Source organism: Lichenostomus cassidix, chromosome 6, assembly GCF_008360975.1.
Source record: "Lichenostomus cassidix isolate B80296 chromosome 6, HeHo_3.0, whole genome shotgun sequence".
NCBI lineage: Eukaryota > Metazoa > Chordata > Aves > Passeriformes > Meliphagidae > Lichenostomus > Lichenostomus cassidix.
This window is the reverse complement of record NC_139487.1, coordinates 10,884,281-10,911,309: the sequence shown is the minus strand read 5'-3', so window position 1 is coordinate 10,911,309 and position 27,029 is coordinate 10,884,281. Positions and strand designations below refer to the sequence as shown.

The 27,029-nt window shown below is 41.5% G+C and overlaps 1 protein-coding gene across 1 annotated transcript in view; it reads left to right on the top strand.

Annotated features, from left to right (window-relative positions):
* Positions 1 to 27,029, top strand: part of SORCS3 (sortilin related VPS10 domain containing receptor 3) — a 263,207-nt gene that overhangs the window by 115,501 nt on the left and 120,677 nt on the right. Inside the window, exon 3 of the mRNA XM_085064890.1 lies at positions 9,203 to 9,302. Coding sequence (XP_084921016.1) covers positions 9,203 to 9,302 — 100 coding nt within the window. The remainder of the gene's footprint in view (positions 1 to 9,202; positions 9,303 to 27,029) is intronic.

The following is a 27,029-nucleotide window of genomic DNA, read 5'->3' as shown; positions in this document are numbered from 1 at the left end:
AAAATTTAACATGCCTGGTGTTATTTTAGAGATGACTCAGGTTCATCTAAATGTCCCTGCAGTACTGCCTACCACTGATGCCAAAATAGGCAGACAGTGTCAAAGGCAAGTTTTGGGTAAATCACCTTCCCAGGGGGCATGAGTGGACTTATGTTTGCATCCCCAGCTGGGAAACTGAGATTCAAGTCACCTGTCCCCCTCTTTTAGAAGGGTATGGTGAGCTCCTGTCAGGGTAGTTTGTACAACCCACAGTGTGCTTATTCTCTGAGGGGCTGGAAGGAATTCTTTGTCATCCACATCTACCACAAAAATATGGAGTTGAGTGAGGGGGCATTTTCATAGTCTCCCCCTGAGGTTTTGTTCAAGGCGCATTTAAGAGGTGTTCCAGTTTCTATATGCATGGAACAGTGTAGATGTCAAATTGAACTTCTAGAACTGCTTCACAAAATCCTGCATTCAAAGCACTTCCTTTTGCTATAAAATAATGCAAATTAAAATGATTAGCTACTTCAGAGAATCGTTAGAGAAGCATTTTTAGCTATAGTAATAAAAGTAGAAAAGGGCCTGGGAAGGGCCTTGTTTCTAATTAATTATCTAATTAATATCTGATTAATTAATGAGGCTTTGTCATCAAAGCTGTCTTTTATCTTTGAGGCTATTAAAGTGTCCTCTAGACCAAATTTCTTGAATATGTGTTGATAAGGCCATCTTTGCTGAGTCAGTCAAGTGCTTGGAATCAAATCAATACGCTGCCTTATCAGGGATGCATAAAACACCTCTTTGGAAAATTAGAATACATCAAAATCAAGAACACGATAAATATGTCAGATCTTTTAGACAGTACAAATGGAAAATGAGTAATGATGAAGTGTAGTTCTTCAGAGCTGTAAAAAAGTAATGCTTTTACATAGGCTTTACAGCAGTGAAATGACCAGAAGTGGAGGCCGTTGTGAAGTTAGGCTGCCTTAGCTCCAGGCTGCCCCTGTTTCATGGTGGCTGAACTCTGTCTTGGGTGGTGTTTCCAGGGATGTGTCTGCATCTCACGTGATGAGGTTCTGTGAGGTACCATTTCTGCCAGCAGGCATCAAATTCACCTGACCACAACCAGGAATCTTGTTCATCAGCAGTGTAATGGGACAAGGATGCAATGAAGGGAAGGGCTTATCCCAGCTTTCGAGGACAAGCCATTTCACATTTTATCAGTCTCTGTTTATATTCTTTATGCTGCCAGCAACTTTTGGGAAATCCATATCATACTTCTCTGCTTATCTCTGCTCTCTTCATTTTGTAATGCTATAAATTGTGTAAGTCACAGGGGAGCCCTGATACCATTTGGCACCTGCTTCTAGTAGCAATTCTCATACATATCCAGAATAATAACATTTAAAATGTAGAGCACTGGAACATTATAATAAATCATGAACTTTTGATCTCAGCCAGGATGGCTGAAGTCCTTCCCCTTCATTTGTACTGCCAGCTCAGTGCATGCAATTTTCTAACCCATTCAGGGTGAGATACACCTTGCTTTGTGCTGGTTGTGTGTTGGTTGCTTTGGTCTCTTTTTACACTGAAGGGTGGAAGACACCTTAAGAGAGCAATATATCCTCATCTATTTTAGGGTGAATAAGTCATCCTCTAAGTTTACAGTCTTTGTGTATAGGTAGAAAAAAAATATGTGGACAGGCTTGTGAGCTAGAGCTACCTAGTTTATAGGTGGCTAAATTCAAGGTGAAATAAATGGCCATGGTAGAAAGAAGATGGAATCTTACAAATGGAGGAGTTATTTCAATTTCACAGTAGGAGGTACCAATCTTTGTTGCTTTTGTGCCTGCTTATTGTGGGCTATTGAACAGCAGAGTATAAAGTGGAGCTTAGTAACCACTACACCTGCAGCCTGCTTGCTCTGATCAGATTCCCAGGTGCTCTAAAAGGATACTTTGCTGCAGGCTTTTTTAGTACAGGCTCTTGCCTGCCATCAGGTGTTAGGATCCATCAGTTTGGTTTGGTTTATTTCTGCTTCAGAGTAGAGGGTTTGCCATCCTTTGCTAGAAGCAAAATGTTGAGACTGCTTCAGAGCTGCCTTTAGCCAAATCTGTGTCCCACAGTGGCTGAGGTTAGTGCCTCTAAGAGTCCTAGTGCAGAGAATGCTGCTCTGGTGCTCAAGGGGGGTTTTTTTTTGGTTGATCTGGTGACTCCTAGTTCTGCTTTGCCAAGCATCCCTCACTTTTTCTGCCATTCTACCCATTTCCTCCAATCCCCTTGCCCTCCCTCTTCATGTCTCAAAAGAAGCTCTTGCTTGTTTGGGTGGTTCTACAGAATATTTTAGATCTTAAACTACTTCTGCCTTCCCACAGAAATGGTGTATCTGGCCGCAAGGGTGCAGAAAAGAGCAGACACTGGGGAAGGACACCCCCTTTTCTGATGGTGAATGCTATTTAGGCACCCTGTGGCATATTCTGGGTGCTCAGGGATTGCTGGGGGTATCCAAACTACCACTGTGTTCCTACAGGGCAAGTACAAGAGAAAGACTTGTGTGAACAGTCCCTCTGCCCTGTGTGATGGAGATCAAATGAAATGCTGATGAGCAATCAGCCACTGGAAGTGTGACTGATATTTCCAACTCCTGTGTTTTATTGGCCATAAATCCAGAGGTGGAATATTCTGTATCCTTTTGTCCAACCTCTGAGACATCCAGTGTCGTCCCAAAAACTCGTATTGAATAAATAAGAGAGGATAGCTTTCCTGTAAAAACTTAAAGAGAAGAATGTGAAAAAAAAGGAAGCCCATGTTCCTAGTTATCTTCTCTCACCTTCATTTTGAAACGTGAATCTCAATGACTAGTGCATCATAGCAGCTCATTTTGCCTTGCCACTCTCCACTGTATATTGTAGATGGAAATTTATCAACAAAGGTCATAAAGTCTTTCAGATGTTTGGTGATGGGAATCACCATTAATCAAAATAGAAACGAGGTGGAGGAAGGGTATTGTAATAGTAAATGACATGCATATTCTGATGTTTACATGACATGCAAACTAAAAGGAAAAAAACAATTTTTTTTCAAGAGACATTGCCAAAACTGTGATGGCTTGAACTTCTTTTTCCCCAGTGGAATGTCTGGTTTTAGATGCTTTTGAAACCTTATGGAACTGAAAGTCCACTAGAACTTACGGGTTATGGTTCTAGAAGTATGGAGAATGTAGAACCTTGTGTATGATGGCAGAAAGTGGTTTTATTTAGATTGTATTAAATACTCTGGGTTTATGCTGATATACTTGGATAGCTGCGGGTTTTTTCAGAAATATCTTCCTGTTAAAGATTGGTCCCTGAGGCATCCATGACAAAAGATGTAATTGGACTAGTAAAACTAGTCATAGCATGATCAGAGGCATGAAGAGCTTGTACAAGGAGTAGCTGAATAAACAACAAGTCTTGCGACTGGCAAAAAGAAGTATCTGTGGAGAATATGACAACAGTCAGTGAAACCAGAAATGGCAGCACGGGGCTCCATGGTTTTGTACTTGTTAAGTGGTAGCTTAAAACAGAAGGGAGCCTCTCTTCATAAAGCACAGAGCTGTGGAGTTTACTACCATGTGATAGCAAAATTGCCAAAAGTTTCCCTGCAGGATTAGACAGATTTATGGAACTAAAAGCTCACTGATGGCACTTGCATGCAAAGGCATCATCTTCAGTTTAGGAAGTCTGTGATATTGGTGTAGGCTGGGACATTATACCAGGAAGCAGCACAACATGCTGGCTTGATTTCTGTTCACTTCCCCAGACTTTCATTGTGTCCCTTAGTTTCGTGTAGTGGGATGGAGACAAAGGGAGGCAGTTGTTTCTGCTTGCAATTGTAAAGTACCCCATTTTATATTTATTGCAGTCACTAAACTCATGGTTGGGTAAAAACGAGATCTCAGCAAATGTGGTGCTCTGTTAAGTGGCAGATTCAGACTATACATCCTGGAACTTCTTTGGTTAGTGAGTAGGCTTAGCTCCACAGGGCTTCTGTGAATACTTCTGCTGGAAAATGTCCACATGCAGGCTTACGTCAGCTCCAGAGAGGGAAGGACTAAGAATTGGATTTTGTTTGTTGCCTTCATTGATGCCATTTTTGATGCTATCAGGTAACAGTACCAATGGTGTCCTCGCTGTGGGGTTAGAAAGTCCTTTGCCCTGATCTAGTTAAACAGGTTTTTTTTTTTTTGTCTGTTGTTTTTAGTTTTGTTTGGGCTTTTTTGTTTTGCCCTTTTTTGTTGTTTGTTGTTTGTTTTTGTTTTTCTATTTTAATTTTAATTTTAATTTTATTTTGTCAGCAAAAGTGTTTGTCTATGTGACCAGCTCAACCAGACAGCCTTGCAGTGGTAATAGCGGATCTTTCTGGGCACTGCCTCACTGGATTATGACTCAGGAGGGCTCTTTTCTCAGTGTGTCATACCTTCAGAAAGGCTTTTATCTTGGGGAGGTTAATTTGACAGGGAGGAAGGGGAAGGGAAAGAAGGAAACATGTTTCACAAGTGATGGAAGGCTGGCTGGCTGAGCTCCTGTGTTGTGCAGTTGAGTTCTTTGTAGTGTATTAATATGTGAGCTGTGTTTGAATGTTTTCTTGCAGCTGGATGTTCAGAGAGATGTGCCTTCTCTCATGTTTCATGGGATTTGGTTTTACACTGCAGCTTTTCTCAGAGCTCTCATAATTGCTCTCCTTTTGCTGTCTCGATTTTCATGAAACTGGTAGAAACTTTGTTCTCTTGGGTTTTTGTTTCGCTTCCAAACTGGGAAAAAATTGGCCAATGAGTAAAAACAAGAAGCTGTTTTGGGGAGGTATGGAGAGACAAGCATGCTGCAGGCAGACAGTTTGCAGACCCATGAGAAGTGAAGCAAATATTAATCTGGCATGTTCCTGTTGCTCTCTGAAGTGCACAGAGAGTTGGGATGCTCTTCTTCTTATTTAAGCAGAGCTTTGCTTCCACACAGTTCTCAGCGTGGGGCTGCAGGTATGTGTAGTGGGACTCTGGACATGAATGCATCAGCTTTAGAAGAAGCTTAGAAAATGGCTGAAAATCTAAAATCAAAAGCATGATGGCTCCTTCTTCACACACACACAGCACCACAGGCACAGAGGAGAAACCCCCTGACAGGAGAGCTGGTGGAGGAGGTTGACTTTTTCATCCCAGTCATTCAGTGCCAGTATTTGCAGCTCTTTTCCTCCTGAGAGGCTGACACGTTGTATAGCCTATCTCCATAGCTGAATAGCTGAGACTTCAAACAAACAAACCTGCCTTTGTCTGTCTGACAGAGCCCTGAGATGGAAACTGTTGCAGTGGAGAGCTCCTCTAAAAGCAATTCACATGGCATTTTTTCTGCCTCTCCACAGCTCTACTTCATATCTCAGTGACTGAGCAAGTCTTATCACAAGATGAAGTCTGCTGGCTCAGGCCAGTCTGTTGAATTCACAGAGAAGCTGAGGCTCAGATTTAGAGGAACAAGATGGATTTAGTTAGCTTTAGTGCACCGAGTTATGACCAGGTTTCGTACTGAGAAGCTTCTTTGCCTGTGTATATCCCTTGCACCTTGGCCAGACTGTGGGACATTGCAGCAATGGTTTAAACACATGTGGGGAAAAAACATGTAGACCAAATTTTTACAGGATTTTTGTGTATGGCCAGACTCCACCATCCTGCTAGGCAGTCTGTTCCAATGTATAATCAATGTATAATCAGCTCCCTCAGCCCCTCCTCATAGGACTTAGCTCCAGACCATTCCCCAGCTCTGTTGCCCTTCTCTGGACATGCTCCAACATCTCAGTGACCTTCTTGTAGTGACAGATTCAGAACTGGACTCTAGGTGTGGCCTCACCAGTGCTGAGTGCAGGGGAAGAATCAGTGTAACACTCCTAATCCTGCATTTTAAGAGTTTCTGTGCTACCAGCAGTGTATTGAGATGCATTTTATGAAAGCATTGTTAAAAACACTTTAATGTATTCCCATGTGTGGTTAGAAGCAATATGGAAATATCAGCTTGAGACTGGAGGCAGTAACAACCTTCCAAGATGATGAGATTCCAGGGATGGCTGCAATGGAGCAACCCAGAGGAGAGCTAGGTAGGTAGGATCAGTTTGCCATTGAAGGCCCAACCAAAGTTAAGGCAGGGGTTTGAGGTGTGACTCATGGAAAACTTCCTTTTATGTCACTGAGTCTTTTGTAATTTTGATATAACTACAACATTTCTTCCCCTCCACTACCTTAGTTATGTGCTTTGAAGAGGATCATATTGTGACCAGAGTAATGGGAGAGAATATGGGATCCAGTGTGCTTGTAGTGTCAAACAACTGTAAGGATGTATGGCCTAGTTAATTTGGAATTAGAAGTAATTAGCAAAGGAGAAGGGTTCAAGTTAAGATTAAAAGCTGAGTCAAAACTTTCCTATTCCACCTGTGGGTCACATCTCTTTAAATGTTCAGGCTTGGGTAGCTAAAATTAGCAGCCAGCTTTTTTTTTTTTTTTTTAATGCTTGTTTTCAAATTAGGCAATTTGGTGGTAGGAGTTGAGCCCTACACTAGATGATTGCAGAAGCTGAAATGGCTAATTGTAGATGCCTGCTTTTGCAAAAATGAACAACTACCTATGCAAGCTTTCAGTTTCTTCATCTCTAGAATAGAAATAGTATTTCCCAGTATGACTTTTGGGACATTTTTAGTTTGAATGGACTAGCACGAGACAAAAGCTTTGGATTTTTTGGCTAGGAAAGTGCTATGGAAATACAGTATATTATTGTGATATCCTTTGAGACATTTCTGTGAAGCCAGTGGTGACTGTCATGATAATAAAGCCTCAGAGAAGCTAACGAAATAATGATCCTACTTCCTTTCTAGCTATCCTTTGAAAGGGCAAATGCAATGAGTGATAATGGTTTAATGAGAAAGAGTCATTAGGGCACCCAGCCTGCATCTTTAGATGTGCAAAGCATTTTGGGAGACCTTAAAATTACTCAGAGAACCAAACCAAAGTATCTCTGTCAGAATATTAAACTGTTATTTGTATTCTCTTTTAATGCTGATTGAAACCAGTGATCTCTTCCAGTGCCTGGTGGCTGGTACATGTGTAGTCACAAAAGTGGCTTATTCACAGCTGCAGTGATGTTGGAAGGGTGAGATCAAGGAAGTACCTCTGCTTGCCCTCTGTCTGTTATCCTCTGCTTAGAGCTTAGTATTACTTGAGGATTCCTGACCTGTTGAATTTGCATTTATAGGAGGCCTCATGTACTGGAATTAATTGTCCTGGATTATTGAGTTTCATTAATAAATGTGCTTCAGTTTCAAGCTTGGATGGAGAAGGAAGGCTGCTTTTTTTCTCTTTCTAAATTTTTTAAAATTTTTTTTTATTGATACCTAGTGAGACAAGAGCTTCAGACATTTTGGATGGGAAAATTCTATGAAAATTCAGTACATTATTGTCGTATTCCTTGGGGTATCTGTGTGAAGCTCAGCAGGTGATACTACTATGCATTAGTACAGAAGAGTGCTAAGTGCAAATGGAGCTAGTATAAGCTCCATTTTTGTATTAAAGAGTTACCCAAAACATAAGAAAGTTGTTTAAGCCTTAAAGCACCCCAACTGCTGACTGTTCAAACTAGGAAGGTTGGTTCAACATGTTTAAGGAAAGAATGACTTTACAAAGTATTTCAGAATTTTCCTTGAAGGATGCACTGAAGGAAATATGTTGGAGCCACACCAACGACAAAGCAAGCTTTTGACTTCATGACTCCTACTACTTAGAAGCCTGAAACCAGCTGGCTGGTTGTGTGGCTTGGCCCTTTTGGTGTCGCTCTGGACTCCACTAGCAGCAAGAAAAGCAGCAGAGCTGGGTGCAGGCTCTGGCATTGCTCAGTTTCTGTACCATGTGAGAGGGTGCCTGGAGCCCCTGGGCACAGTGTCACTGTGGTCCAGAAGTGGCTTGGCATATCTCTGCCAGACAGGCAAGGAGCAGAGGATTGGTCTCAGGCAGAACCATAAAGCTGCAAATGTTAGAGGAATGTTGAACTTAGGAAACCAAATTTACTGGAGCTAGTTACTGGGAAAGGTACTGAATTGCTGCATGTTCTCTGATCAACTGTCTAGTAAAAAGTTTGATTAGAGAGGAGGGCAGGGGCCATGGATTATCATCCTAATAAAATGTTAGGTATGTCCAGTCAGGCTTTTTGTGAGGAACTTTCCATGTCCATCTGCAGAGGGCTGTGTTTGCTCTGTCCTTATGACAAGCTGTGTAGGGTTGGGAGCCAGGCTCTTCCCCCTGTTTGTGTGGGGTGGGTGGGCTTTTCATGCAGGGTCTGACACCCCTTCCTCCTACAGTGAGCTGCTGAGCACTCTTCAGGTGTGGGATCCTGTGAGACGTAGCTGTTGGGCTGTTCTGGTAGGAAGAATCTTGTTTGTTAGAAAAACAAAGTCTGAAAACAGTAGAGAAACAAGCAGGGCAAAGTGAGATTTCAAACATGCCCCCAAATGAGGAGGAGGACACTACAGAAAACCCTCTGTGACGAAGCAGCCCTTTTCCCCAGTCACGAATGGGGAATGCCACCCCCAGATCATCTGCTCCTCTGGGTGGGATTTGCTAGTGTAGGGGCCTGAATCTGTCTCTGGAACTCAGAAAAATTAAATGCCTGGCACAAAGTAGGATGGGGGTGACTGAGGACTCAGGATGCCAGTTTAGGCGCATTTTCATCTAGACATGAGTTCAGCTGTTACAATTCTGAGCCACATTTGGATTCCCATTTTCAAGTCAAAAATCATCCTACCTAAATAAGACTGTTGTTGATGGGTTTAATTTGGATTCTTATGTTGGATTTGTCTGAAAAGAAAATTTGTGCTAAGGGTGCTCCTGATATCAGGATCCTCTTATGTGTAGATCTAATTTATATTGCAATCCCACACTGGCACATGAGGGCAGAGCTTGCACCTAAAGTCCACCTTCATGGGTGCACCAGAGCTCCCCAGGTGCATAGGATCAACAAATGCAGAGACAGACCCTGCCCCAAAGGACTCACGTTTTCTTCTCTTTTCTGCTGGCCACCATGAATGAAACACAAAATCTTGTGTATTAAGGACAGTAATGCTCAAGCTGTAACTTTGAGCGCCTGTTCCCACAGTCATTCCCTTCCCCTGAGCTCTAATAACCACATAAACTCTTTTTTTCTCCTCTCTTCTCCAGGTCAACAGACTATGGCACTACCTATGAAAAGCTAAATGACAAAGTAGGCCTGAAGACTGTGCTGAGCTACCTATATGTCAGTCCCACTAACAAGAGAAAGGTAAGGGAGAGCCATTGCACTGGTAGCTATAGAAACAAAATTACAGCATTCTTAGAGGAATTACAATCCTGAAGTGAAATTTGTTGGTTGTTCACAAGAGCTTGAATTTGCTGTCTAAGCTGCACTGGTGGAATCCTGTAGAACTGATCCTGTTTTACCTGTGATGGTGATGAAATGCTTAATTCCCTGCTGAATGTGCTAGAGAAATAAAAGGTTGCTTTTGTTTGCTTCTGACTGTTACAACTTTAAAGAACTCACACAAATGTTTCCAGGTTTCTTGCTTACACCAGCTTTGGCCATTACATATCTCCCTGCCTTGTGTTTTCTTATTATTAGAAATACTGAGTAAAAGGCATTTATTTCTGCATTCGACTCTTTTCCCCCACATTTGGAGGCAAAGATGTAAATGACATTTTCTTTGGTTGCATCATATAAGGGGGCTGAAAGCAGAATATGCCTGTGAGAGTGGGTGGAAGACCTACAATTTGATTTGGTTGTGTAGGAGAGGAGATGAGGTCACAGCTTTCCAGCCCCCTGCTCACTCTTCCCACGTGATGCAATTAGGGCTGCAGCTGGCTCACATAGCCCAGGAGCTACTCCTCAGTGCCTTTTTGGTTTAAAATTATTGCCTGTGTTGATTCAGGGGAGGTAGTGGGACAAAGATGCTTTCAGCTACCCACGGAAATCAGTGTGGGAGGCTGCAGCACGGAGCTAATTGCTGACAGTGAAGTTGTGTTTGGACAGTGTAGAGACCCAGTGTAACATTTTTGGCTTGATCACTTCCAAACTCTCCATACCCTGCCTCCAGCAACAGGCTTCCAAACTACTAACTTGCTGCTTGTACTGTTGTTTTTAGTACTGTTGTGTTTTCCATCACTGGTCAGTCTGCAGATGTTTTGGGATTGATGTTTATTTCAGTGTATGCAACCATAAGGCACACAGAGCTCTGATTGCTATGCATGTTTGGATGTGTAGGGAAGTATGCAGCAGCCAGAGTTCAGCATATATTTTTCCCGATGCAGAAGCTGAACTATTGTGACAACTGTCTTGACTGTTGTTGTTTGTTTGTTTGTTTGTTTGGTTTTTTTTTGTTTGTTTGGTTTGTTTGTTTTTTTTAATCAAAGCAAAACAGGTTTAGTGAGTTTTCCTGGCATTCACACCCCTCCTATATCCAATATGGGGGGCACTGAAGAGTTAATTCTTCTTCATTCTGTTTCCAAAGCAACTCTGCCCACCCAAAGCAGAGGCAATATGCTCAGTTACAAATCCTACGTCACTGGTGTAACAACTCCCTCACAAATCAGAGTACGAGGATGTATTATTATCTTCTAGCAATTTCTCAGGCTACTGAGCTTTACAGATTAACAGTATTTTTTTTATTATTTAAAACCACCTACATTTCATTATATAGTGTCATGCTGACCTATCTTTACCTGCTATTTACTTATTGGAGGTTACAATTTAAAAGAAATTTTTTGGTCTTTTGTCTTGTGGGAATAATTTCTGGACCTACCTGTTCCTTCTCATCCCTTCTGGAAAATTTTATGAAATGTTGAGGCAAGCTGTAAGGGAAATCCATAGGACACCAGCTTCAATGCTGGCTGCTGTGGGAACAACTTGTTTCTATTCTTTCTCCCTTTACTAAAGATATGAGCGCTGTTGCTGTGCATACTTAAACAGCTGGTCTGTCTGAACTGTGCTTTGTTGACCATCAAAGCAATTCCAAACATTCATGTAGCAGTTGAAAAATGTCTGGACAAGGTGTCACTTGATCAGAGCATGTGAAATTTTTCAAATTCAATTTTGGGTTTATTCTTGAGGTTATGCACTGCAAAAAATGCACTTGGGTTGTGGTCTTCTCCCAGTCTCTCTGGGTGAATATTGTTCCCGTGGTAGGGGGAGTAAGAAGAATGTTTTTGCTGAGCTCCTAAGGACAACTGCCAATATTGAATCACAAAGCAATAGGTGAATCAGTTGCATCCCAGCAGAAAAAGCCCAGGTCCCCTGTGTTTCACCTCCAGCAGCAGAAGTGCTGCCTTGTTGAACACGATGCAGTGATCTCTTGTGAGCTGCAAAGAGGTCTTTGAGGCAATAAGTGGGGAGGGAGATACCAACAGTAACACACATGCACAGAGCTGTGTGCACATAACCATGCAGAGTTTTCCAGGTAAGGTCTTTTTTCCTGAGGCTCTCACTCCCAGGTCCTGATTGGAGCCTGCATGCTTCACAGCTCCTGTCAATTTCTGATGGGTTTGCACATTGTTGCTGGCCCTGTCTACTCATTAGTGCTTAGAGGATTAGCTCTTACTTGGAGGAGGAGAAAAGCTTTCCATACATTCATTCCTAATTGATTTACTAGTGAGAAGGATAATTACTTCTCAGCTACCCAGCAGAACTACAGTGGGAATTACCTGTCAGATTTCTTTGAAGACCCAAAATGCCTCTTTTCAGCTGTTAAATGGGAATTATGCATTCAGCCAAATTCCAGTTATATAAACATAATTTACCTCAAGTGTGGCGTGACCCTGGGCTCAATTATGAGGCAGGGGGATTTAAACACTGGCATTTTTCTTTCTTCTTTTAAAAGAAAAGCCTTTTGTTTCTGATTTCTTTTTTTGAAAAACTTTGGTGTGAATATTTGTTTTTAGCCAAACTGTGTTTTGTTTCTTGGAGGTCAGATTTAGTCTATAGCTTATACATGTTGCCAGTGGGTGATATCCACCCTCTTCACACCCAGAATTAACCAAGGCACAGAGCAAAGACTGAGCTGAGGTGGCTTTGGCTGTGTCCCCAAGTGATGCAGAGCTGGGTCCCAGAGCTCCTGTGGGCTCCCAGCTGCTACCCAACCTGCTGATGGCTGCTCTTGGAGCTGAGATGGAAGGCGTCCATTGCCTAGAAATCACAGAAGGTACTGGGAAAATGTGCTTTACCATTGTGCAATTTGACATCTGCAGTTGCAATCAAACCAATGCAACACATACCAAAGAAAGTTGGTGGGAATTCTTCTTCCCAGCTATGATTCCTCCTGCCTCTCAGGTGTCATTCCTAGTGGTCAGGGCTGGCTTGGTGATCTGAGTCCACCCTGGGTGCCAACATAAGGGAACTGCCAAGCATTCTGCAGCTCACTGTGAATCTGCAGACTCTGGCTGCATTGTAGTCAAAACATTCCCTGCTGTGAGCCAGGACTACTTCATCTTCCCGTGGAGCTGTCATACTGCTAATTCCCTTCCCCTAAGAGCTAACAAGTTCAGGGTTTCACAACACTTGCAGGTGTATGGAAAGCCTCTGCTGCTGGGAGTTGAAACTGCCAGACTTGGATCTGCTCTCCTGCAGGTGGTTGGGCTGTTTCTCCTTTCACTTGCACAATAGGCACTTGTGTTTGGATCAGGAAAATCTGCATTGAGCTCTCCTGAATGCTATGAAATTCCAGGTGATCATTACCCTTAGCAGTCAGAGAGCTCTGAAGTCCTGGGGACTGTGGCTTTCTTGAGTGTTCCTGTTTTGAGCTCTGGTGAGAAGCCAAGTGCCTGGAGTGTTGACACTTCCAAACCCATGAAGATGCCCTAATAGGCAGAGTGTATTCCAGGGCACATCTTCCCCTTCAGTGCATCTGCCCACCCAGTTGTTGGCCTGAGACAAAGACCACATGTGAAGAATCTGCTTTGTCCAGTTGCCAAATAGGTTGCAACAAGCAGGTGATTCGTGCTGAACTTCACAATGGAGAAATTTTCCTATTTGTTTAGCAGCACCCCTTCCTTAGAGATGAATGGGATTTAACAGCAGATGTTTGAGTGCTCTGAAAAGCTGAAATTACCAAAATGCTTAGCTTTGGCTTTTCTACCCTGTAGCCTGTTGTGTATCTTTGGGGATATGACAAAAAGCTGCTTACTCTCTGCTGGGCAGAGATCTCAGTTCCCTGCTGACCTTTAATTTAATGCTATATTTTGGGCGTTAGTTACGTTTTCCTAGAGGCAGATTTTCACAGCGGTCTGGGAATTAGAATTGTTTATTTCTTCCAAAACACGAAGGGAAAAAAGTCCCTTCTTTTTGAATAGGAACATTTATCTTGACTTTTTAAATTGATAGTTTCTTTTTATCCCGATCCCCTTTTTTTCTTTATGGTTGCTGAAAAAATTCTGTTAGAAAATGGAATAATTTCCACAAAAAAATTAAGCTTGTGATTCTTTGCTTAACTGGCTGCACTTCAAAATGTCACTACTTGGAGCTGAAGTGCTGTGATTCCCTATTTTCTAGCATGAGTTGGTCTGCTGGGTAAGATCCCCTATTGTGAGAACACTTTCTTCCTACTTGGTTATCAATACAGGGTTTATTTTAAAATTGATGCCTCATAGAGGAATGTAAAGCCCTTCCAAAGGGTGCAGAAAGAAGATGAGAGTTGAAGTCCCATATATCTGAAGCACTGCTCCTTTCAGGCATGGAGGTACCACTTTGAATCTCAAGGAATTGTTGTTGAACCATAGATTTTAGGTATTACTTTTTCCCCATGAAATATTCTGTGAAGAGTACTTATTCTTGGTGAAGATGTTGTTTAGTTGAAAACCCAATTCTCACTACAAAACTTTTATCTCTACCCTTGGGAATACTGTGGAGGTGGAGACGATGGAGTTAAAAAGAATTTAAAAAGGTAGAGAGGAAAAACGAAGAGAATAACAACTCTGACAAATCAACCCCAAACCCACTTTCCTGTACATAGTATTGCTCAGAGAAGGTAGATAAACTGGAGGTCCTGATTGCATTTAAGATCTGAGGTGACAGTTCTGATGTCTTAGAAATACCTTCCTTCATGAATTTGCTTTGCAGTTCGGTTGGCTACAGTTGTTTTTAGCTTTTCCCCTGAGCTATTACAATCATTGTTGCAGGTGATGACTTGAAGAATTAAAAGGTCTGTAGCCTTTTATGCTGACTGTCTGAACAGAAACATCACCCAGGTGCAGTGAATGAAATGAGGACTCCCCCCGATTTTCCCTTATACCAGAACGGAAGCATTATAGGTTTTATTTATAAGTAGACCTTCCAGCTAAGCGAATTGAACAGTAGTTGCAAACAGAATAAAGCAGAAATAAAGTTATGGTGCTCAGTTAAAGAGCTTTGAGAAAATGGTTTTTCAGACTAGTTTCTTAGTTGTCACAGAATCAAAATGGAGAGGCAGTACAAATCACTGAAGCTATAAAAGCCAAAGTCGTGCTGCATCTCTCATACCTCACATGCCTCTGAACTTGGCCCATCAGAAGGAGAAATGTTTAGAGGTATTCAGAGAGTAAGAAGCTCTGAAAGATAAATCTAATTAGATTTGTTTGTTTCTGTGCAGTTTCTTGGGGGTGAAGTGCAGCAAGTGTTTATGAGCTGGCAGAGAGCAACGCTGTGTTGCTGTTCAGGTTAATGAAGGAAGAAATTAATTGTCTATAATATCATAATTGCAGAGGAATGCATCTACCTCTGGTGAGTAGCTAGAACATTGGGAATGACACGTCCCCTTACAGAAACTGGAGATCACAAAATGAGCAAAACTCACTTTGACCTCCTCTTTATTTCTTCTTGCTCACTTGGAGAGTAACTGAGAGCAAACTCTGTCCTGGCCTTATGAATCTCCAAAGGGAATTCCTCAGCTGTGATTGGAGCTTCAGGGCACAACCACGGTTCAAACTAATTTTGGTTTTGCCTTCATTTCTTAGTTCACATGATCCCAAAGGGGATTCAACAGCATTTTGTTTTCTCCTTACTCGTCAGCCTGTACCTGATGCTTGCTAGCCCAGCCTGAACTGAGCTGCTGTGCTTAGCCACAGCTCCCATTAATCATCTGCTGCTTTTCCTAAGATTGCATCCCAAGCTTTTGGTGAGGAACTGAGCTCTGGAGTATCCTAAAGCCATTTGGGCTTTAGGAAGATGGAAGGTTTCTTTGGACCCTTTTTCCTCACTGTTCTGACTCTGATGGAGAGTATGTGCTGCAAACTGGCACTTGCTGATGTGATCTCAGAGAATGCATTTGTAACTCAGAGGCAACGGGGCTGAGTTACAGCCACGGGGCAGGAGTGATGGAGCTAGTTGTTTCTACTGTTTATCCCTAATCTTCCCCTCAGCCTAATGGAATACAGGCACTAAATAGCTCTTGTTTTTGCAGCTGCCATTAACAGGGACTAAATTACCTGAGCTGCAAATACAGCTGTAAAATCTGTGTGTGGCCTCCTTCTCTGGACCACTGAGCTGTGTATGATGTTCCTGTATTTCTCAGAGCTCCAAAATCCATGACACCCAGTCCAGAGCTGCTGTGGGCAGATAGGAAAGCTGTGACACACAGTGCCTGTCTTAGCCTAGCCTGCTCTGGTTACACAGTGGATTATACAAATGTGACTGCAATCGGGGTAACATCACAGTGTATCCATCTCATAAATACACTGCAGGGACAGTCACTGCCAGTCTCCAGAACTAAAAATTCAAATAGAGGAATAAAATGTGAATGGAGAAGTAAAATTTTTTTTTCACTTACTGGTGTTGCAAAGATGATTTCCTCAAGGTCACCCACATCTATGGAAGAGTGAGAGGATATGTAACATTATGTGTTTTATCTACAAGGTGCAGACTTGGGAGCTGTTGCATGTAGGATTCTCTCTACTTGTCCAATTAATTCAGCTTGAATCTGGCACCTGAAAAAAGAGATCATTTCTGTAAATGTTTGCAGAACTATGACCTGCAACTGTGTGAAAGAAATCCTGAGTTACAGATGCTTCATAACTTTGAGAAGAGGACTTTAGGAATTTCTCCCTCTGTATGCATGAATGTGAAAACTCAGGATTCCTGGCACTTTTTTCAGTTAGTTGTCTGAAGAAGCAGATACATAAAAAACCCCAAAACCCAGACCCACTGAACCATACCCACTGCTCATCAGCTATTTCTAAAAATAAATGCAATTGAGATAATTAACAAAATACTCCCATATGGCATTATTTAATGGGGCTGAAGGAAGAGGGTTAGAAGACAGATAAGTATAAAAAGAAACAGATAAACTTTTTTTTTCTTCACAAACACTGAAAGAATGGCTTTCTGTGTAAATGGCTATCTATTACAAAACTCCAGAGTTGGGGTTCTCTTTGTGTGCCTTTATGCATCTGCATTTTGCATCTTTGTATCTCTGTATTCCGTACTGCAAACAATTTTAGGAGCAGAAGTTATCAAGTAAGAGGGATAAAGCTTGGCAGGATACTGGTGGATGTCTGTGACAGTCAGGCTGCTGCTCTGTCTGCCTTCCCAAAATTCAGTCCCTCTTTCCTGTTACACTCTCTGCCTGCTTCACCTTGTACTGCTACAGCCAGAGCCCAACAGAGCCCTAAGGATGTTACAGGGTTGTTAAGGCAAGAGATTGGGTAAAATTAAAGAGGTCCCACCCACATTCAGGTGTAGACTTCCCAGAGCTGGCTGTCAGAAAACCAGAGTAGTTTGCACCAATTTAGCCAGTTAGTATGAAAGGACAGATCAGAAGTTGTGGTATCAGCTAAAATAAAGCTGCAAATTTGTCACTTGCCATGACCTCCATGACCATTGCTTTTATGAAGGGGGCAGAGTGGACCTGTGTGAGCTTTGAGTGCCTTGCCTTGGTTAGAGGGAAGAGAGGCTCTGTCAGGATGCATCACCTTTTATAGGGCTGCCTGTATTTACCACCCAGCCTATCAGCAGGGTGAACACAGCTGCAGGTTCTGATATAGGGCAGTTTTATGAGACCTTTTTCCTTTCTCCATCCTCCTTACCTCTCTCTGAAACATGGCCATCTCATTTACTGCTGCAGCTCCAATAATATATTAATTTATGAAGTATGAAAAATGAGGTAGTTTTGAATTAATGAGGAGGGGCATGGTGCTTTACAGATAGCAGGATAATCAATCAATAATAGTGAGTCACTATGTCCTGTTATTCAAAAGGAGGGAAAAATAATAGGCTGGGTGGAGAGCAGCTCTTGGAAAAGGGGCAGGTGGGTCCTTTTGAAGACCATATAATGCTCTGACCTTGATCTGTTGTGATAAGAGCTGGTTCACCATTACTTACTTATTTCTCTTTGAGGAAAATCCTGTCCCCACACCCTGCCAATCCCAAATCTAATAATAAGTGGCAAAATATCTTTTTATTTCACTCTTTTACAGAGTGAAGAATAGAGAATCTCAGCATTGCTGAGTGAATTCTAATTTTAATAGCCTAGATTAGCAGAGTCTGCAGGGCACATGCTGGCCACATTCTCAGTTTCTGCTGCACATGCATATCTGCCTCTTACAGTGTAACTCTAATGTCAGCTCTGATGTGATCAATTCTGTGCAAAATATTTTATCCCAAGCAGCATTGTGAAACTTGGAAACCTTTTAGTGACTGTTTTAGAATGAGTTTTCTACAGCATGAAGCTTGACTGGGTTAGATCTTAGGTACTTCAGAATGTTGTGGAGTGTTTGAGATTTCTTTTTCATTAGTGGGAGTTCATTGTCCTTCATCTTCTTGGTTCTAAGATGCCTTTTTTTCATTGTATACAGACAGATGTTGCTGAACTACAAAAGTAATGACAGGGGTTTTCTAGGTGGTGCACAGATGCAGTTAGGGAAAATTCAAGCTGTAGTTTCCTTATAAATGTAGGGAATCAACACGTAGACCAGGCCTTTTGTCTCTGAGGAGAGATTAGTCCTGCCTTTTACAGTGGACTCTATAATATTTTAATTCTCTGTTGCTGACAAGAAAAGTTTATCTGACATCTTTTGTCTCCCTTGCAACCTTCCCATGGCAGACCAACATGATCCTTAAAAATGTCTTCAAGAAATCAACAAAACTCCTGACGCAGCTGTGCTCAGAGATGTGAGCAGCAATGGAATGGGTGCAAGGAATGAAGTGCTTAGGACCTGGAAATGTGTGTAAAGATGGAGTAAGCTTGGCAATTTTCTGACTTCTGCCAATTGATTCTTAAACCAAAGTGTCAGGGTTGTGTTGGAGATAAAACCCTTGTCCCCTCTTCCAGTTCTGTCACCTCTTACACTTGTTCTTCAGGACACTGCAGTGACCAGAACTCGTGTGTGTGCATGAAGGGGTACAGAAAGGAAAGCACATGATTTTCCCCAGGCTGGGAAGTGTCAGTGACCCTTTTGGAAAGGGATGTCACAGTTGTGGTTCACAGTCACTGGGCCAAGTCTCTCGCTTGCTTAGTGTGTAATTACAGACAAGACTACCACCATAAACCTTCAAGGACTGTTTAATTGGGAGCTAATTATTAAAAGGGAAATGTCAAAGCCAGTGAACTGCTAGTTGTGAATCCTGTTTCTAGGTCCTGAACTTTCCCATATCTGGCACCTGAAGCTCTGGAACCTGCCTTAGCATGCAGAGCTTGCAACCTCAGTGGACAGCTTAGGGCTGAGTGCTACCATGCAGAGCACTGCAATGCTATCATGTTTTGTTTTAAAACTTTAACCTTTAATTTTTTGGGGGCCTCAGCCTTGAATTCAGAAAATGGATAGAACTTCTCCTATCATCTTAACTTTGCCCGGTAGGAAGATGGTAGGAAGAGAAGTACATTAGGGACAGTGAGGGACATGAGTAATAGATGCCAACTAAGTAAATTGATCATAAGCATTTGGATGTGAACAGTGATAAAGCTGACTGTTGTCTATGTTCACTCTGCAATCTGACTGAAAAAGCAGAAAAATAAAGTGGGTAAGCAAAGGAGAAGCAATGATGCATTAAAATTGTATTCAGATTTAATGGCCTCAAGGGAGATACATAACACAATTTTTATTTTTCTATAGAGTCATGAAACACTCTAGTGTCCTCAAATGAAATAGACTGCTGAATACAGGCTGCAAAAGTTTACCCCCATGAGTAACTATCCATGCACATCTTTTTGTTTTCTGTAATGGGGCAACTACTGTGAGTAAACTTATACCCACATGTAAAGTGTTCTCCCAAGTGAGACCTATAATCAGAGGAGTGTTTTTATATAAATGGTGTTCTCAGTTCCAGCAGCTGTGGTACACACAGCCTCTCCTTACCGATAACATTATTTTCTGTAACTATTTCTGCTTACACGGTAAGTTGCCATAATGGTGAAAATTACTTTGTAGTTCTATGGAGAATAGCACAACCATGCATTTACTCAAATAACATATAATTATAACAGTGAATGCTGCTTTTCTCTTTCTGTGAACACAGTTTGGGATCAGAGCTGTTCCTTGTCGCTAGAAAAAAGCTGGTGGCCACAAAACAATGTGTCAGATGTTGTAACAACTAGGGCTTTCCTGTGTAGAGTCCAGAAGAGTAAAAAGGCATCATGCAGAAATATGCTATTCAAAAATACCAGACTCTAGAGCAGTATAATAATATAGATCAGAAGCTTTGCATTTGTGGGGAAGCACTGGTTGATGCCTCAGGTTACCAGTCGAGGTTCCTTCTACTTCTGGCCCAGGCCCAGTCATAGAAGTGCTGGTCCAACTGGATATACAAAACCAGTGGAGATGCTTGTAACCCATTTGGCAGTTTGTGGAGGAGAGCTCTGCATGAGCATGCTGTGACACAGAACAGCCCTTGGCATATTGGCTGAACAGCCCTGAAGTGGCCTCGGGAAGGTGGGAACACTGTGGCAGAGGACTTTGCTCTGATGATCTGCGGGGAGCTGGAGAATTTGCGGCTGTAACAAGAATATAATGGGCTGGAGAAACCTTGGATTTCACAGCTGCCTTGCTGTGACAATGAAAAGGTTTTACAACCAAGCATGTGGCTGTTGCCAGTCAGTCACTCTTTGCCAGGTCAAACACATGCTTTTTGGATGGCTTCCATCCCCACTGGCACCTGAAAATTAACAAGCAAATGCTTGCTGTGCCTTGTAATTAAAAGTGAAAAGTACATGTGTCCAGTGCCAAAAAGACGAGAAAAAGAGGGGAGACATGTTGTTCTGACCTGCTCAGTAGCAAAACAAAGATAAGATGATCTGCTTTGTTGGGTCTATTACGATGGCTTATTCCACTTCTGTGCATGCAAATTGGATCCAGCCTGGGATTTGGCATTGTGGGCAGGTTCAGATGGCAGCCTTAGAGTGTCTGTGTTCTTTTCCCAGCTCTGATTTTGTCTGAGTCTTACAGCCATGATATGTTTTCATTTCCCACCTGCCAGTGAGGATGGCAGAGTGGTTTTCCTTGAAGAGCTCTTGTTGTATATGCAATTTAGCTTTAATTTGCTCCTGATCCTCAGGACTCTTGCATGGTGCTTCTGTGCTCTTGTGCACATGCTGGAGGTGGTTATTAAATGGAATGCCCTCTCCATAGGGAAGGGAGTGTGTCAGCTTGGAATTCTGTGAAGTGTTTTGTTTTGGTGTGGCAATTTATGTCGGGTATTGCTGCAGAGCCAACAACCTCTTCCAGTTTTGTACGAATCTGAACAATTAGTTGTAATTTTAGTCTGGGTATGATCGGATATGAGAGACAATAGAAGTCAAGATAAAATATCAATAAAAGATTAACCAGGGTTATTGCCTGTAAACAAGTGTGGTAAGCTGGTGTGCATCTCCTCAGACAAGGCAAGGTAGTGCTGGTTCTCATTTGGTGCACTCCACCAATGCCCACTTTTGTTTTGAAATCCCTGCTGTTTTATGTTAAAGAAAAGTTTTCATTTTACAGTTTATTACTTTCTTGTAATGGTTTTCTTCTTTCATGTACCCTCTACAAAAGGCAAAACATTCTACAGAGACAATAAACCTAAGATGGGGATCTCACACATGGGTTCCCCATGACATTGCTGTCTTCTCAAACCGGTTTGGTGGATTAGGGAGCAGTCTCTGGCACAACTGGAGGAGTCAATGGAGGAGGTCTTTCAGAGGGGTTGAATGCTTACAGAAATAGCTGTTGACATCTGAAAAGTTCAGTGGCAAGCAATGGAATTCTGCAGAGTAGGAATGGTTTTGTAATTAGAAAGAATTCCTGATGGGGAGGAAGTTCTAGAGGGAGGTTGGCATAAATTGTCTGAAAAGTCTTGAGAGAGCTATTTGGTTCTTTGGTCATGGTACATATAATGCAGACCCAATGCAAAAGTCTCAGGAAACTCTTATTTCATTGCTCAGTGTCTATGGGTTTCTGAGTCATTTTTCATTATCCAATAATAAATACAGTAGTGAAAGTCACCTTTAACACTTAAAGATTGCTTGGGTTTTATGGGATTGTATTGAAGTGAGTGCCAAGGTATAAAAGCCTTATGGTTGAGGTACTTTTATAACACATGCTTCATAAACCCTTATAAAGTGAGTGCAGTGCACTTCATCCTTTAAGATTACAGCACTATGGTTCTGCAAGTTGGTGATCTGGTGCTATATTCATTAATTAAATCTGCCATTAATGTTAAATTTCAGGCAATAAGAAGTGAAGTTACAAGAAGTTGAAACGGGGTAGGTCCAGACAATTTATCTCTCATGAAAGCTCAGTCCACCTTTACTGCCTGACTGATGCCCACAGGTTATCCTTAACATTAAGGAAGTTTTTGAGCCATGTGAAGGAAGAAGGAGTCCCAAATCTGAGCTGCTCTGTAACACAAGGTTTTGCAATGAGCATTTTCTTTTTGGGACAAAATGTAATTAATTATGTGAAAGCTGTTGCCATCTTCATGGATGTCTTGTTTGGCTTCCCAGAGAGCAAATGTCCCTCTTGTCACAGCTGCTGATCCCTAAATAATGGGATCATACAAGTAAATTTCTTCCCTTGTATGTAAATATGTAGGTTTTCTCTTTAGAGCAGATTTTTGTCACTGACGTCCCATTTTTTCTTGTCTGACTGATATGCTTGATGATTAGAAAACTGAGGTTGCTTTCCTTTCCCCCTGATTATTGCAGAGGTCAGTATATCTACAGGGCAGTGAGCAGGTATTTAGCTATCTCTGAACATCTGTGATAGTTTGTATAAAGTTAAGGTGTTCTTTCTAAACCAGTGCAAATCACTCAAAAACACCTTTAGCTCAGCTGATTTATATGGGTGTTACTTTTGCTGGTAAGTAGAGAGTTACTTGTGGTATCAGCACTTTTTTGTCTCAGAGGGAATTGGGCTGATTTAATTAAACTGAAGTTTTTAGTTGAAATTACGTGTAGTGAGGAAAGAAGAAAAAAAATATGAGATTTTCTTTGCAATGAGATTTTCTTTGCAATGAGGGGAATGATAGAGAAGGATTTCAGATATGCTGTGTAGCTGCGTTCTAAGAGATTTGGGTTGGGTTCAGACCTCTGAGGGCATCTTTTAACCTGCAGGGCAAGTAATTGCTGTAATGATGTTGGAGAGAGAAAGCATGGGAGGGGAATGAATAACCAAGTATTTGCCAGTGGGAAATTTCAGATGGTCAGACATGTAATCTAAAATGGTTCAGCGCAGAAAATTGCTTTTCTCATAAGAGATTTCCAAACTGTTCATTTTTAACATACTTGCTGTGGACTGATGTTTTGAAGGAAGAAAACGATTTTTGTATCTTTAAGCCTTTAAATGTCACTGGATTTTGATTTCTGTTTTAAAAGGAGGAAGGGACAGAAAAAATCCAAACAAAGCAAAAATCCTTCACTAGCACTGACATTTCAGCATAAATTGTTGAAACTTTTTGGCTTTTTAAACTCAACGCTACTACGGAACTTTGTGGGGAGGAGACATGGGACCATGCAACCCATTAAATGTTTTAAATCAAATTGGAAAAGAAAGAAAAAGAAAACCTTTTCTCTTTTTAAAATCTGATTTGTTTTTGCACTGATTGTGTAGACCTGGCCTGGCTTTAGGAAGGATCCAAAGTGTTTTTGAGTTGAGTGTCTAATGGGAGAAGGCAAAAAACAAACAAAAAAGCCTTTTCACTTTTAAGCCAAGCACATTCAATATGGAAATCCCTATGAACCTGTAAACATGAAACCTCAAGTTTCTGTCTTTGCAGCAGTGTTTGTGGCAGAGCTGCCTTTTCAATTGCGGGAGAGGATAATGCAATGCTACAGAGCAAATTCTAACACTTTGCTAAGGAGCTGGGTTCCTTTTGTAGCAGTGGAGGCTTGCATGATTTGTTAGGTGTTTTGTTGTTGTTACTGATTTTTTTAAACTCTTTTGTTCATTTTTTTTTTAGAATAGCACTTTACATAGGTGAATGAGAATGTGGCTGGGACCTCTTAAAAGGACTGTTTATGAAAAGTGTATAAAAATGAAGAGGAGAATCAAGAGGCAGTACACAATGGTTAACCATTAAACAATGGTTTAATGCTCTCGATCTATTTCTCAGAACAAAAGAAATTTATTTGAACCTGTCTTCTTTATTCATTTGACAACTCTCTGGTGCTCCTTTGCTAATGTAGCTCAGTGGTACTATTGCTACAGATTATTGCACCTATAAAACTGGTGTGTGCTGATTTAGGGGGATGCACTTTGGTAATTTACAGTGAAAATTTATGTTCTTGAGAAAAATAAAAGGATTCATTGAAAGCCAGTGTTAATAAAAATGCCATTTATGTGGCACATTGTTTTGGTTTTTTGTCTAGTGTTGGTTTATTGAGCTGTATACAAAACAGATTTGTGTTCTGATCTCTGTGCTCAGGCTGCCTGTACCTCCACGCCAGTAGAGTCTGGGCATGTTGTAGAATTGTGCCTGTGAGAAATGTGCTGGCTCATTTCTGTACAAGTCAGTATTCCATGTCATGGTTGTCTTTGTGCCTGGCTACCTTAGAGCACAGGAAGGGGAATATGTCATCATCTTAACTCATGCACCTGCACATAACCCATGTGAAAGCAGTACCAAGGAAGGTGTTTGCTTTAACCCAGTGACATACCTGGAATTTTGATCTGGCTAGCAGGAACTCAGATTCTTAGTTACAAATCCCACCCTAGTTTTTATAATATTAGCCCCATCAGAGGGCATGAGATTTTAGTGGATTTGTGCTGTAAAAAGGTGTCACTTTCCTCCTTCCTGCTTCTGCGTTTGAGCTCCTTTAAGGGTCCTACATACTCTTCAACAAATCTGAGTGACTCTTAACTACTTCTGTGGTTTGTGTGCCAAATACATCATGGCAGGCACAGGTAGGACATCTCCCTTCCTTGTTCATTCTGCCTGCAGCTTGTGCTGTTTATTCCCGGGGATAAATTCCCTTGAAGTGTTTGGAGCTGGATATGTTTCCTGTTCACGTACTGAAGATCTCAGTCCATATATTGTAGTTAATGTCCTTGCAAGGTGGCCTCTCCATATCATCTTCTTTCTGTGTGCTTCCCCTCTGGTGTTCTGCCCACCTGGAGTTCATTCAGAACAGCTCTGTGTGTGTCATCACTGTCCCCAAAACTCCTGCTTTAAAGGAGAGGCACCATGTCCCAGACAGCTCTCTTCCTCTGCATCCATTCCTAAGGAAGTATCTGGAGTTCAGTCTGATTTTCAGACTGGTTCATTTGCTCTGGTGCTTGCTATTCATTGCTCACTGAATTTTGGAGGACAGGAAAAGTTATGTAGCATAAACTAACTTATCTCAAGTATGTTTTCAAGGACTTACCCTTGGCAATAACCAATCCTGCCTCCTTTTCCCCTCTCCACATAAACTAGGGAAGAAAGCAACTGAAAAGCATGTTTTATACATGCATGTATATATAAATAGTCTAGAATGTAGAAAGACAAAATGTAATTTCCTTTTAAATAAAGTCTGCTATTTAATTTAATATTATAGAAAATGATTAGATCTTAAACCCCTATAAATTACCTTTGACAACTGTCTGGTGCTCCTTCGCTATTCCTTATGGTATTATAAATGGCAACAGAGGATGCTGGCAGAAATGCTCATTCTGAATGGAGTTTGTTTACTGCCTCTTAATGAAAAGTGATTAATCTAAATCACTGTTGGGACAGATCCTTTGTCCTGGTCCCATAATGAGAAGTGGTGGTTTCAGGCCTTTGACAATCATCCTGCTATATCTCTTACCAAAAGTTCCCTCCCCCTATAGCTTCCAGGAGAAAAAGTAGAAGCAATAAAAAAGCAAAGCCCAGAGTCTCTCACTTGTCTTTTTCTGCATGCCATGTAACAAACTTGTGTGCCAGACCAAGCTGCATGGCTGGTGGTGGGCTTTTATTCTTCACTCTGATTGAGCCTCCTGCTTTTTCCATCCTGCTCTGTGTAGGATCAGCCTTTCCTGGGAGGGTGGATGACAGCAGAGATGTTGGGTGTGATCATTCCTCCATCTGAAGAATGGAGAGTGTCTGTGGGAGCTGGGTGAAAGCACAGGGCACGACTTATGTGATCTCACATCTAGGTATGACTGCTATTAGGTTCTTCCACCTTTCTTAGCTTGGTGGGTTTATTATCTGATCTTGCAACCACTGTTATGCATCCAGAAGAACAAATTGGCCAGATTTGTGAGCCATCTGGTGGAAATACTGCCTTTCCCGTCTCGTATGACCATTTCTTGAGCTATCAGCTGAAGTGTGCTGCAGACTGTGTCTGAAAAGGTGGAGGGCATATTTTGTGTGTTTGGCACTTCAGGTCCATGCCACTGTTAGCTGTCTTGTGCTCCTCATTTGAGGTCAGAACTCCAACAGTGACCTTTCAATATACAGCATTATGAACTTTGTAATCTTCTAGGACATCAGGTGGAAAATATTTTTATTAATGAAATATCCTATATTTTAAATAAAAGATCTCTCTGGATTATCTTGTTAAATGGGCACGCTGATATCCTTCTTCCATTCTACATAAGCAACTGATTTTTATTGAACTATGTTATAGTTCTCTGGCACAGGCAATATGCTTTAGGTGAACAGGTGTACACTTCGGGACAAAATGCCTTTGCAGTCTAAGCCACTGGTGACAGAAAAAAAAAATCTTGAAATAATTATGAAATCATTGTTGTTTGGAGCAAAATGAAATAGATATTTCAATCTGATTAGAAGGAAGAAATGTATCAAAGCTTCCTTCAAGGTGGAGACCTTTGAGACCTCTTCTCAGGCTAATTCCCAGGGAGTCAGTTGCCTATGGGAATGTTTCTTGTTCCCCAGACCATGCACCAGAGCACAGTGCAAGTGCACTTCTCCATGACTTTTGGTGTGACTTCCTGTGGGAATGGCTGGAGATTGATTTTGGGGGTGGTAAGTGGTGTGTGTGAGGGATGTTGAAGGTTCTTTGACATCAGGCTGGATTCATACAGATGGCCTCGCCCTGGGAAAACGTTCACTTATAGTTCAGCTTTTCATTTCTAAATGGAAAGGATCAGAAGTCATTTATGTTATATTCACTTTCCCTTGGTGACTTCATGGAGTTAATGAGGTGCTTAAGATTAAACAAGCATTGAAATTTTTTGCTTGATGAAGGTCTAACATACCAAGGGTTTTACCATTTCTTGTAACTGATTTTTGCTGTCAAAATTAATGTATTTCCCTATCATAGTCTTGAAGTTGGAGCTCTGCGAAGCTGGATAGAAGTTAATATGGTCAAAAACCAAAACTACAGTGGATCTCAGCTAGTTGATCATTCTGCAGGGAGCTAAAAAAGGGCATTCCTAGATCTGTTTTCCTGCTGAAAGACAGTTTCTATATTTGATTCAGTTGCTGTATCAACAACCTGCTGTGTTTAGAACAGCTCTAATTTATTTCCTACTGTTTGCCTTTATTTTATGGTACTGGTATTTGCTTTAATGTGAAGTCATTTTCTCCAGATGTTAATAAGATGTGTTAATGTTTCCACAACATTTTTCTTGATAACGTTTATGTAGAGCTTGCCATCTG